Below are 11,999 nucleotides of genomic sequence, written 5' to 3' on the forward strand. Positions count from 1 at the left end.
GAATTTCGGAACAGTCAATAATTCAGTTTAACGAGCTCGCTCAGAAGACCAAGGCTTATTTTTACGATCAGTTAATGAAGTATTGCGCCCTGCACTTCAGGCGCAACCGATGCCCGCCCTCATCAAACCGCTGCTCCAGCGACAATGTAACGTCACTGGCGCTACAGCGCACCTGGGGCGAAGCGGCGGCGCGGAAATGAATGGCAACGAGGCATGGCCTCCGAGATTGCCCGCACAAAACGAGCAAGTTTGTAATCTTGGGGGTCATGAACAAAGTAACATCGCTGGCGCTCACAACGCCACCAGAGCAAAGCGGCGATCTGTCGCACCAAAATCACGTGGTATGTGGTTTTTTCCGACTGGCTAGTCGTGGCATGGTCGTCGTCTCCTTTTTTCCAGTCTCGTTGGTTCCTCGTGTGCACACAAACGACCCTGGTGGTGTGTTTTTCATCGGCTCCGTTCAGCCTTCCAGTATTAAGTAACTACGGCAATTGGCGTGCTCACTTTCGAGATGAGTGCGACAAAACGGAAGTGGTTGTCTCTCTCGAGATCTGGAGATTGTTTCCAGTGTTCGTCCTGACGAAGAAGACGAGTGCGACGAAGAAGGGACAATTGCCGAGCCAGTTTCAAGCCCTATATCACTAGCTGAGGTTGTAGGGTACATTGGAAAGTTGAGAGACTTTGTGTCTCAACTGCAAGCTGTGCCAGAAGAAGTGTACAAGAACATTGACTCTTTGGAATGTTTTGTTACTTCCTGTGCTTTAAAAGTACAAGTGCAAAAGAACATTACAGATTTTTTTTTTCTAAGTGAGAAAGGCAGCATTATAACTGCCATAAACCTTGTACTTGTTGATATGTGCAAATTTCTTTTCACACATTTTTAACACTATGGATGCCATGTCTTTTGCTCCATGAATTGCACATCAAACTTTTGACTCTGTTGTTGGTCTAGTGAATATTCAGTTTAGTGAACTTTCAGTTAAGTGAACTATTTCCTTCGGTCCAATACAATGCTCGGCAAATCGTACCGGTGTCAACCGGGTCGTCATTTCATCCAAATATCGTCGCCTCAGGATGCCCCGCCGTGCACAGGTGCTGTTTGTCGAGGGTGTCATAATTCGCAATCAGGGCGTAGCACAAAACTAAATAAAACATTTACTCTTCTTCCTTTCCAGTGTGTGCTGCCGGACCATTGGACAACAGTATTGACACTGTTTCAATTATATTTGTGACAGTGCACTTTCTTTGCACTGGATCACGTCACTTACTGCACAGCTAACGACATCATCGCAGCTGTTATGTAACTGGAAATATATTCCCTGCCTTTGTGTTTGGCTGACTAACAAACTGTGTTCTACACAAGCGTAAGTGCTGCACATCTTAGAATGCACAATTGGGCCCGTCAAGCCAACACTTGCAAAGGTAAAGCCCCAATTAACATAATGATGATCAGCGCTTTTAACCCCTCATATATCAACGTCGCGACAATCATTAAAACATGTCGTATGTATCTTGGAACACTTATCATTAAAGCTGTGCTGCAAGTGCGACTAAAAATTAACCCACCATCCCGGCCCTGCGAAAGTATGTCGAGCAAAGCTGTTGAAAAGCACAATTACAACTGCCTAGGGGGGGTACGCAATGCTTTATTCCTTTAGAATTATGCAATTTAGAGTAGTGTAATTAACGGCAATTTTATCAGAACGCCGCCGCCCATACTGGTGCTGCAATAGCCTTGCTGTAACAACAACAGGGCCCGTTATTTTATGGACGAAGTCCATTACTTCCCAGGTCGTAAGATGCCGTCGCTGCATAAGCTTGCACCCCAGTAACCTTTACCGGGGAAGGCATTCCACTTTTCTGCCAAGCCACTTTTCGCTTTTTGGTGAGTACTGATTAACAATGTAGATACTGCGAACAGCTAGGAACGCACCGCCGCATCATTATTGAGCGCAAACAAAGTCCAGAGTAGTCTCCTCTAGCCCCGACGGCACCACATATCCCGCAAGAGCACTGGGAGACGCGGCTGACCAGCTCCCGCCTCTGACCAGATCATGTTATTTGAGAGAGCCGTCGAGGCGAAGAAGGTGCATCCATTACCGTGAATAGGGAACCGCGCCTGCAAATCAAGCGGTTCTTACGCTCCTTGAAATCTCGCTCTGTTTCTTGAAGCCTCTGCTTTACAGAGGGGGGAGGACACTGTTCCAGGCCCTGCACTGCCATCGGGATCGGCGCCCGTTTTGCTGACAGATGCGGAATCGAAAAATGCCGACGAACTAGAGGCGCTCCTCTGTAATGATCGTAAAGTGTTCTAGTAAAACGAGTTTGTAGGTAGATGTCCTTTACAGATTCCTGCTAGTATTTCGTCTGTACTGAGTTTACTTCCTATGCATCGAACAATATTATCTCCTGTTGAACTGCTGTGCACTGTAAAATCAACACAGTCCAACATCTGGCGTTTTTATATCCCCCCTGTACCAATAAATGGCATATAGTGGCGTCCGTCCGCATTCCAGAAATGCTATAATGCGTCGATGCGTCCTTCTCAAGATCAACATAAGTGATGTGCGACGAATGTCGCAAAAGCAATGTGAAGCCTTTGCCTGAGCTAGACGCGGTTTTTAGGTAGAAATTCATGTCGCCTATTTCAAATATTCCCCGATGATTACGTACTCCCTAATGCAAAATTTAATCGCCCCTATCTCTAGTGTGTTTTCGTTTCGCAATATTTTGGCGCAGAAAATTTGAGAGAGGCTAGTAGCAGACCCACCAATCGTCGAAAAGCGTATCTGCGGGTCAAGCGTGTCGGCTTTTATGCATGACTCTTCAAAGGTTGCTCCGTAATCGCTGGTTTCGTGTGACTTCCCGAAAGTATACACTACACAATTCGCGTAGCGCCTATAATCAGATTACAAAACCATCTCATACAATGCCAATCGAAACAAGCGCGAATGAGACTGAACCAAGCAAACCAACCAGGCGCAAGCGAAAGCTCGCACGAGCAGATGATAGTACGAAACGATCGATTTGGTTGAGACCAGATAAAAGTGTTCAATGAGTGGTTGGGCGGATAAGCATGAAATGAGATCTGGCACGCAGATCACTGAAGGGGCCCCTCTGATTCGTCTGCGCCGTTGGTGGCTAGCGTCTTCCATCTTTCCACTCGTTCACCTGCCCGTCTGTCAATGTGCGCATCAATTGGTTATGCCAGCAACGCCGTCATCAACGTTTGCGGCAGAAAAGGCTGTTTCGCGTCTGGCGACTGGAACGACGGAATCCGGTCCAGTCGCAAGCGTCGCGATGCAAGTTTTAGAGGGCCCATTTCCGATGTATACTTTGTGGCGCAAAATACATTTCTGGAAAAGGGACACAAGAAAGGGAGACAGTGGCCCTTTTCGCATGATTGCGATTTTAAGAATGAGATTGGCGTGACTCCCAGGATTGCTTGCTGTCACGTTTTGAAGCACACGCCACATAATGCTTACGATGTAATGAAGAAAACGCGTACAATATGATATGCACTGAGCTGTCCTTGGTAGGAGGAAATGATACGGGCCTTTCAATTGAAAAACGTTTTGAAGTCTAAATTTGTTTTTGAGGGCGCCGGGTGGTTTCCCAAGTTAGGTGCAAACACAGACAGCGTACGCAAACAACAACTGTTCGGAGCTGGTTGTTCAGTGCTGTCTGTTGTCTCTTATGTCTTCGATATACCTGTCGTTGTACCTGCGCTGCAAGAAAATAAACGACTTATCCGCAAGCTTAGCTAGCTACCATCAACGCATCCGTAGTGTTCAGAATTCAGCTGCAGCAGAGTCATGCCAGCGTAACGATATCTTTGTGCTACGTGTGCCCAGCGCCAGATTCTGGAGAACTGTGTGTCATAATGTTCGGGACTGAGCAGAAGCGACACCTGCTCTTAGCTCTATTTTTGCACGTAACTCTACAATGAGCACGTATACGAAAACCCACGCCTGCCCCAGAAGGAACACGTCAATAATCAGTGGGTGATTAGGGAACGCGGGTGGAAATTAGCTTGCGAAACTTGACCTTAGCGCTAGCCTGATTCGACCATCGCGGCTGGTGTGCTGTGAAAATTTACGCATGCATTGAACGCGTGCGTCTTGCCATTGACTGCGAGGTCTGTGATCTTGCGTAGGAGATTAGCTATCCCTTCCTCAGACGTTTCGACTATTGCGACCTTTGAGGCCTGTTTTATACGCAGTATGAACTGCTCACCCTTTACTTTGTTATGGCAGACCGCGATTACTGCTTCTGCGAGCGTCCGGCTGGTTAGAATTTTCAACGGGAGCCCTTGGTGCGGGTGGAGAATGATCCTGAAGTCATCCTGCGGCAGTTATGGCAGCTTGTTCCGTCACACCCTGCGTCGGCGGATGGGGGGTGAGTTCTTTTCCTTCTGCGAAGGCTCCTTCCATTTCGCCTGCAGGTGTTCCTGCGTTTGCTGCAATTTTTGGCGGAGCGTTAGCACCATCTGCCATCCCTCTTCGTCGGGTCCACTCGTAAACCACCGCAGTTCATCAGCATCCGTGAGAAGCGTTGGAGTAGTTTCATCTTTACGAGGAGTTAAGGCTTCAGAAATATCCATGCCGTCTACCTCGGTAACGGGTTTCAAATGGGGCGGCGCGCCATTTGAGGCGCCCACCACAATAGAAATTTTTTTAGACGCCATATGCGTCGGTGTCGTGTACCAGACGCTGCAGCGACGCGACGCGGCGGCCAACGCCGCGCCTTAGCTCTGATGCATGCCAGCTCCGATGCCGTGTACCTGGCTTCTTGAAATTGTGGAGCCACCGGAAACGGGCCTAGGTCCAAGAGGATGGTGCCCCTGGGCTCCGTAGAGGGTTACGGTTCCGGTGATACACAATTTTGGTCGGTTACTGGAACGGCCACACGAGGAGTCATACGCACACGCTTAATGGTCTCTCAGACGTCTTCTATCTGAAGAAGAAGAAGAGCACGCGCAGCCGCGGGGGAACTATGTCTCCCTGCTTTCACTAGATGGTACCATGTACGACAGAAACAAACTGTTCACGTTCACAAGTATCAGGAACCACACATTGCGGAGGCTGTCCCTATCCTTTCCCCGCATGCTATAGTGTGCATGGGTTTGTACCATGGTCTTCCGTTGACATCACTGTGATGTGCGCATTTTTTACGCGCTGGAGATATAAAATCGAAAGCTTTTCTGGCCGCGAACTTGCGATGTTGCCGTGGCGGTGCTCCGAGGAGGCACATGACGTCACAAGACGCGTCTCACTGCGGATATTGCTCTCTCTCGCTCCCTAGCCACTACTGCGCACGCGCCAATAGTAGCACCAAGCCACAGATGTTCCGCCGCTGCGCACCGCCGCGCCTTTCCGCTTCCGCCATTTGGAATGACGTCACACCAGGTTTATTGTCGTTGCGCTCGCCTCCTCTCACTTCGCCAGCTGTGTCGCATGCCTGATTACATGTCAGAGGATTGAAAAGGTGAGCTCGCGTGTGCCGAAACCACAGTCGAGGCGGCAGTATGGACGGCGACAATTCTGATAAGCAGAAGGAGGCCTGGAATCGACATCGGAACGAGCACAACAGGAAACGAATTGCCCAGGAAACAGACGAACAGCGCGCCGAACGGCTGAATAAACGCTGCAACATAGCTAGACAACCTGACTAACCAGGACTTTCAATCAAGATTAACCAAGGCTAACCATGCTATGCCTTAGCTTCGCTACGTATTTCCTGGGGTAGCAGAGCTAAGTCACTGCCAATTTATTCGGTACGGTTATTCTTTCACTGCGGAATTTTGAGGAGAACGTAGCTAGCTACCAACGACGTTTCAGGGGTGGTACATATAGGGATACGTGTAAGACAACTATTTCAATACGTGTTGTCCTGTTTTCGAACTTTCTTGTTAGAAAAGAACAGCAGGAGCACCAACACCCAGCAGTAACCAAAGCTAGCAGTGCCCGCAAAGGTTTGCCTATAGGAAGCGCCGCTTTAATAAAGCAATTCTTCACGTGCCAGCGTAGAAAAGCTTTACCGCCGGTAGCTGAGGATGCATTTTCGACTTTCGTAAACGGGTTTTGCGGCTCTAATATAGCAGCTGTATATTTGCAAGAGCTTGAACTTTTTTGTGTATGAGTGAGCGCGTTTCAAGTTATCTGACAAGGGTTCTCTGGAGGATATTCAATGCTCGGTGTAGCCAGCCTTGTCATGTATCTATGACTTGAACAATGCCATTGTGCACTCTGACGTCATAGGTATGATCCTATTGTATACGGTCACTCCATCAAGTTCTTCTGCCATTATTTTTTCTCTCTAGTCCTCACTAATACAGCACATGAAAATGCGAAAACACATTAATAATATCCTGTTTTGCATGCAAGAGCCGCATTCACAATTACAATAAAAATTGGCAGCGCATAACAAGGACAGTAAGACAGACTTGACGATCAATGCATGCAACAAAGCTTTATTTCCTGCTAATTCAGGTGACTCTACAAATCTTGAGCAAGTAATTGGCTCGGCAATTCCTGGCAGTGTTTTTTTTTATCACATCGCAGCTGTAGTTCTTCACTGGCAGTGTCCTTAGCCCTTGTTCAACTTCTGGACAACGTGGGCGATGGCACCCTGAACAACACCACGAATGATGATTGGCAGGATGTACTCCGAACCTTCCTCGGTCAAGACTTCGCCATTGTTGGACGCTACCCGAAGAGCGTTGACCAAATGTTCTTGCACCTCCTCGTCTAAGGCGACATTTTCGCCCTGCAGAAGCCGTCCCACTGTCTCCAAGGCCTTTCCAGCTTTCTCAAGTGTATCTGCTTCAGCTTCTGCACAAATTGGTTGCAAGAAAATGGTCCATAGGCACAAAACAGGGAACTAGCGAACGTAAAAATAATAATGGATAATGTAAGACAACAATTTTACTTCACCTACGATGCTGACATGTTTCACAAACTGAGAAGGTTTGATGGTTACTTGGTACATGCATGCTTAGTCAATCTACTCATATTTAAGAAAATCCCTGGTTTCTTACTCTTAAGAGAATGGGAAAGACACCCTAACAAAATCATTTATAAGTAGGAACAACATACCCGTTGCAATAATGCTGTGCATACCTTCTGCTGTAATCTATTCCGTAGATCCGGAATCACAACGCTAATTCGTATATCAGAACAGTGCTGTTACACAAACCTTCAATATATTTGCGAAGCAATTTACTTAAATGCGTAGAAGATCGAGCAAAAGCGAATAACTCATGCGAAGAATAATTGCGTAGTAAATGTGTTTAAGTAATGATATTAGAATCCTGACATCGTCGACAGAATCTGTATACAGTAGAGCAAGAAAGTAAGAATGCGGAGTGACTTGGTACAGTATTGAATGCTTACCTTTAGGAAGAACAGGATTAGCCGTGACCACCTGCGGCGCTCTGCAAACGAATTAAGGTGCTCCATATAAGTACAATTTTTGGGCATAAAATACTCTTGTTGTTTGATATACAACGTCAACATAAATACTCACAGTGTTGCGCCATCTTCGTTGCATATGCAAAAAGCAACAACAAGAAGAATGTATTAGAACCACTGTTCTTTGAATATCCCTAAAAGCCCATGTAAATTGTTGTGGTAATGCCAAGTAAAACATAATATATGTTCTATAACACGTGCATGGAAGTACCATCCGAGTTGGGGTGTTTGATCTCGCCGATGATAGTGAAATAACTTGGAAATCAAAGGTATGCTGATTTGAATGAGTTCGCAACCGATAGATGATGCCTATACAGCGTGCCTATGACATCTCTGAAGTCAAATGTGCATGAAAATTGGCTCCACTTAAAGTGAAGAAGACCTCGGTGGTTTTCAGACCTTCTTATCCTTGCTTCTTTAAGTCAACGTGTGGACAAAATGACATATGTATCAAAATACAATCATTAGAGCTTAACAAAGACGATATTTTACTTACAATGCGACAGACGCTTGTGCAAATAATTTATTCTGCCATTCTGGCATGCTTTTGCGCCTTGCAAATATTAGGTGAACTATCGTCTGCGGGCACCAACCAAGCTCCTAATGCGTCCTAGTCTGCTCAAACTGCCACGCTTATGCGACACATTAAAGTCATCATGCTGCTAGGTGAGCTAGCTTTTATTACATGCGACGCGTAAATGAAAAGATGCGCTAGACTCACAGGCTACGGCGACGAGTGATAGCAGAGTGAGCCACAAACAAGTCTTCATGGTGAACTGACCTGCATAGGAGTGCCACACAGGCAGGAAAAAAAAAACATTGCATCACATATCACTGCATTTGTTTGGTCATTCTAACGCCGCTCGTTCACCTCTGTGCATTTCACCAAAATATAAACTTCCTGCTGGGTAACATTTGAGCCTTTCCGCTCTCCTTCTTGCTTTCGATGGAAGACATTGAATATCTGTCCGCTCCCAATACAAACAAAGCAATCGATTGCGAAAACTTTTTTTAATGATTATGCCAAAGTTACTAGATGTCGTCAATGCTTAGAGCATTACTACAATTAGTACAAATAATTTCGCGTATGTTGCTTTTGGTGACAATGTTTCTAGGCTCCTTATGATATGATTAATAAAAATCGGGCCGCTTGGTTCACGCCCTTTCTTCTCAAGCGTTATCGGACATGTTAAAAAGCACGCGAGAAATGCATTCATTACTTATACTTCCGGCATCTGGCGGATGACATATTGACCTCAAATAACTGTAAGGGTTATGTGACGCATCAAAAAGAAAACTAAGAAAAATACCTCTACCGGTAATTGGCGCATATTCCAAGCGAGCATAATCATCCGATACTTAAAACAAAGTGGACACTCACCGCTTTCTTCTGCTGCCTGGGTGGTCGGTTGACAACTTGTGGCTTCAGGAAAATTCGACATTCTTTTTATACTCATACACACAGCTGCCACTGCATTCAACACAATGTAATCTCTGGGGTTTTCCAATCTCCATGCCTCGCTTGGGGGAATAATGGACGCTCATCTACGGTGCCGGAAAAAGGTTATCGCGATGTCTGCGAGGTACTGAAGTGCAATTGGCGATAAAGAAAGACATGTGTCGAAACGAAAAAAAATACCCTCCAGCTTACCGTGAGCAACAATTTGTCCCATTCAGTCGGTAAAGTGTAGCATAGACGTAGAGCAGTAGGAAAATTTTCTTTCAAGGTGGAGAAGACGAAAATATAATTTTACAGCATCCCCAGATCAGTTGCGATTATATTTGGTTTGTTATTTTGAGGAAGCATTGGACAAGATAATTCATTTATTCGCCGCTTTCTGCAGCAGGCTGTAGTTGGGTGGTATCATAATGCAGGATAATAATTTTGACGCCATTTTTTCAGCTTCTTTATTGCTACTAGTTTATTTGCATGGTATACATTCTTTGTGTGCTGTAATTTACCTTTTGAAAAGCTTGGTTTCTATAACCGCCGACAGCTTTCAGCGGCTGTGAAGGAAAATCAACGAATACAAAGCGCGCAGAACAGCGCTCCCGAATGGGGCCACAATTCTCATCTGCGTTAGCTTAAGCTTCGAAAAGGAACACGTATGCATAGTATTTTAAATTTTGGAATATGAGAGTATACCGCACTATGGGAGAAATTTCACCTATTTATATGCTTGTCTTTTCTACGCTTGGGCGAATGCGAAACCTCTACAGGTGGAGGCTATGCTGACGGAGTTTGAAAAAACCGAAATAGGTGTTACACGATGCCGGACTACTTGGGGCATGAACACTTGCTCAGATGCTATTTCCCAATAGATTTCCTTTCACTGCCAACTGAAGTTCATTCGCGACGACACGAGGGTATGTCGTAACTTCCTATGCAGTCATAGAATGTGTCCTTTTCTCACTATTCGTAAACGCATCGCAAAAAAGAGCCATAAAAATATTACTGTATTGGCTGCCTTTTAATTAATTTTCCGCTACACGACGCACAGTTATTGCTTACTAGTTGTCCTTTAGTGATTGCCATAATAAAATTTTCATGTAAAATTTTCATGTAAATGACATGAATCACTCATTTAATGGGCGTTAATAGACAAAAATCCCCCATAAATGACGAAACAATGCGTGCGACCTTCACCCCAAACATCGTTTCTCATGCAGCACGAGCACCCTATTCACCTGATTATGGGGCAAGCAGAATTATTGCACTCGAAATCAGCAGTCTTTTTCTGCTCTGTGCACTTATGAACGTCAGACTCCTCTTTACCCTCCTGCCCCGCTACCATAACTGTTACCACAAATTCTCTGCTCCAGGATGCGGGGAAACTTAATATAGATGCCGAATACAACCGGCCAATGTAGTTGCCTGGTTGTATCCAGGCAGTGTAGTTGCCTAGTTACCTTAGCTTTGGACCAACGCCTTTTCCCAGCACCAGCGTATGACTGCACTTCCTGAATCACTAGCATATCATTAATGTCTGTACACATTACATGCATGCGTGTCGTTGTGCAACATGCCATCCTCAACAAATCATACCGGTGTCAACCGGATCGTCATTTCATCCAAATATCGTCGCCTCAGTATACCCCGCCGCGTACAGGTGCTGTTCGTCGAGGGCGCCATAAGCCAAAATGTGGGCGCAACATAGAACTAAATATAACATTTACCCTTCTTCCTTTCCAGTGTGTGCTGTCGGAAAATTCGACAACAGTATTGACACTCTGTTTCAATTATTTTTGTCATTGTGTACATTATCCGCACTCCATCAGGTCAATTACTACATAGGCAACGACATCATTGCAGCTGTTATGTAACTGGAAATATTTTCCCTCCCTTTGTGTTTGTCTGACCAACAAACTGTGTTGTGCACAAGTGTAGGTCCTGCACATTTTAGTATGCACCATTGGAACTGTCAAAGTAAAGCCCCAATGACCATAATGATGGTCAGTGGTTTTGGCCCCTCATATATCGACGTCGAAACAATTCGTAAAACATGTCGCATCTATCTTGGAACACTTCTGATTAGAGCTGTGCTGCAATAGCGAATAAAAATTCCCCCACCATCCCGGCCCTGCGAAAGTGGATGTCGAGAAAAGCTACTGAAAGGCAAAACTGCAAATGCTCAGAGGGGTACGCAATGCTTTAATCCTAAGAATTGTGCAATTTACAGTAATGGAAGCAACGGCAGTTTTATCGGTATGCCGCCGCCCATAGCGGTGCCCCAACAACATTGAAACGAGTTGCTACGCTTGTTATTTTATAAACCTGTAGCAAGCATGTGACGCTCCCTGAGGGATAATGTTCGTTCGCCGCCAGGCTCGGTGGCCTGCCAAGCTCGGCAGGCAACATTGGTCACCGCACCATAATAAACACCGATGAGGACGGCTGCTCGGCGGTCAGTCATCGTTCAGCACCACCACGCTGCGGAGCGTCCGTCTGACGGAGGGTGCCTCGAGCCTTCCCTTGTTCATGAACGCGGGTGGATCGTGACACTGGCGACGAGTACCCACGGATCGTCCCACGCCGCCGCGAGCAGGGAAACACCGCCCCCCATTGCTGCCGCCATGCCGCTATACGGAAGGCTCAAGCCATTGGAGGGAGATGAGTCCGCCTGGCAAATTTACGAGGAGCACGTCCACGTGTTCTTTCGGGCAAACGACACCATCATCATCATCATCATCATCATCATGGTTACGCCCACTGCACGGCAAAGGCCTCACCCATACTTCTCCAATAACCCCGGTCATATACTAATTGTGGCACACCCGACACCCGACAAACTACACACCCGAGGCCAAACAGCGGGACATTTTCCTGGCCAGCTGCGGGAGACCTACTCAAGCCAGCCACGCCGCACGTTAATACGCTGGGTGAGCTGCTCGCCATACTGCGCTCGCATTTCAACCCAGCACCGTCCACACTAATGGAGCATTTCCGCTTCAACAACCGGAGCCGCCGGCAAGGAGAGAACCTCGGGCAGTTAGTTGCTGCGCTACGAGGGTTAACGAGTGCCTGCG

General features: G+C 46.4%; 1 protein-coding gene across 1 annotated transcript; it reads right to left on the bottom strand.

Annotated features, from left to right (window-relative positions):
- Nucleotides 1-6,445: 6,445 nt before the first annotated feature.
- Nucleotides 6,446-8,959, bottom strand: LOC135903091 (uncharacterized). The gene is made up of 5 exons (XM_065433473.2): nucleotides 8,854-8,959; nucleotides 8,194-8,253; nucleotides 7,528-7,540; nucleotides 7,395-7,435; nucleotides 6,446-6,833 (listed from the first exon to the last, which is right to left on the bottom strand). Exons 1-5 carry the CDS (start codon nucleotides 8,927-8,929, stop codon nucleotides 6,589-6,591), a joined length of 435 nt encoding a protein of 144 aa, XP_065289545.1. The 5' UTR covers nucleotides 8,930-8,959; the 3' UTR covers nucleotides 6,446-6,588.
- Nucleotides 8,960-11,999: the final 3,040 nt, after the last annotated feature.

Source organism: Dermacentor albipictus, chromosome 1 (genome assembly GCF_038994185.2).
Source record: "Dermacentor albipictus isolate Rhodes 1998 colony chromosome 1, USDA_Dalb.pri_finalv2, whole genome shotgun sequence".
NCBI lineage: Eukaryota > Metazoa > Arthropoda > Arachnida > Ixodida > Ixodidae > Dermacentor > Dermacentor albipictus.

Bases quoted from the DNA above. Each gene is read 5' to 3' on its own strand.
- LOC135903091 (XM_065433473.2), bottom strand. From the start codon at position 8,929: ATGAGTATAAAAAGAATGTCGAATTTTCCTGAAGCCACAAGTTGTCAA. The intron at 8,254-8,853 runs GTGAGTGTCCAC...ACTCCTATGCAG, and splicing joins CCAGGCAGCAGAAGAAAGCG to GTCAGTTCACCATGAAGACT. The intron at 6,834-7,394 runs GTAAGCATTCAA...CAATTTGTGCAG, and splicing joins TAATCCTGTTCTTCCTAAAG to AAGCTGAAGCAGATACACTT.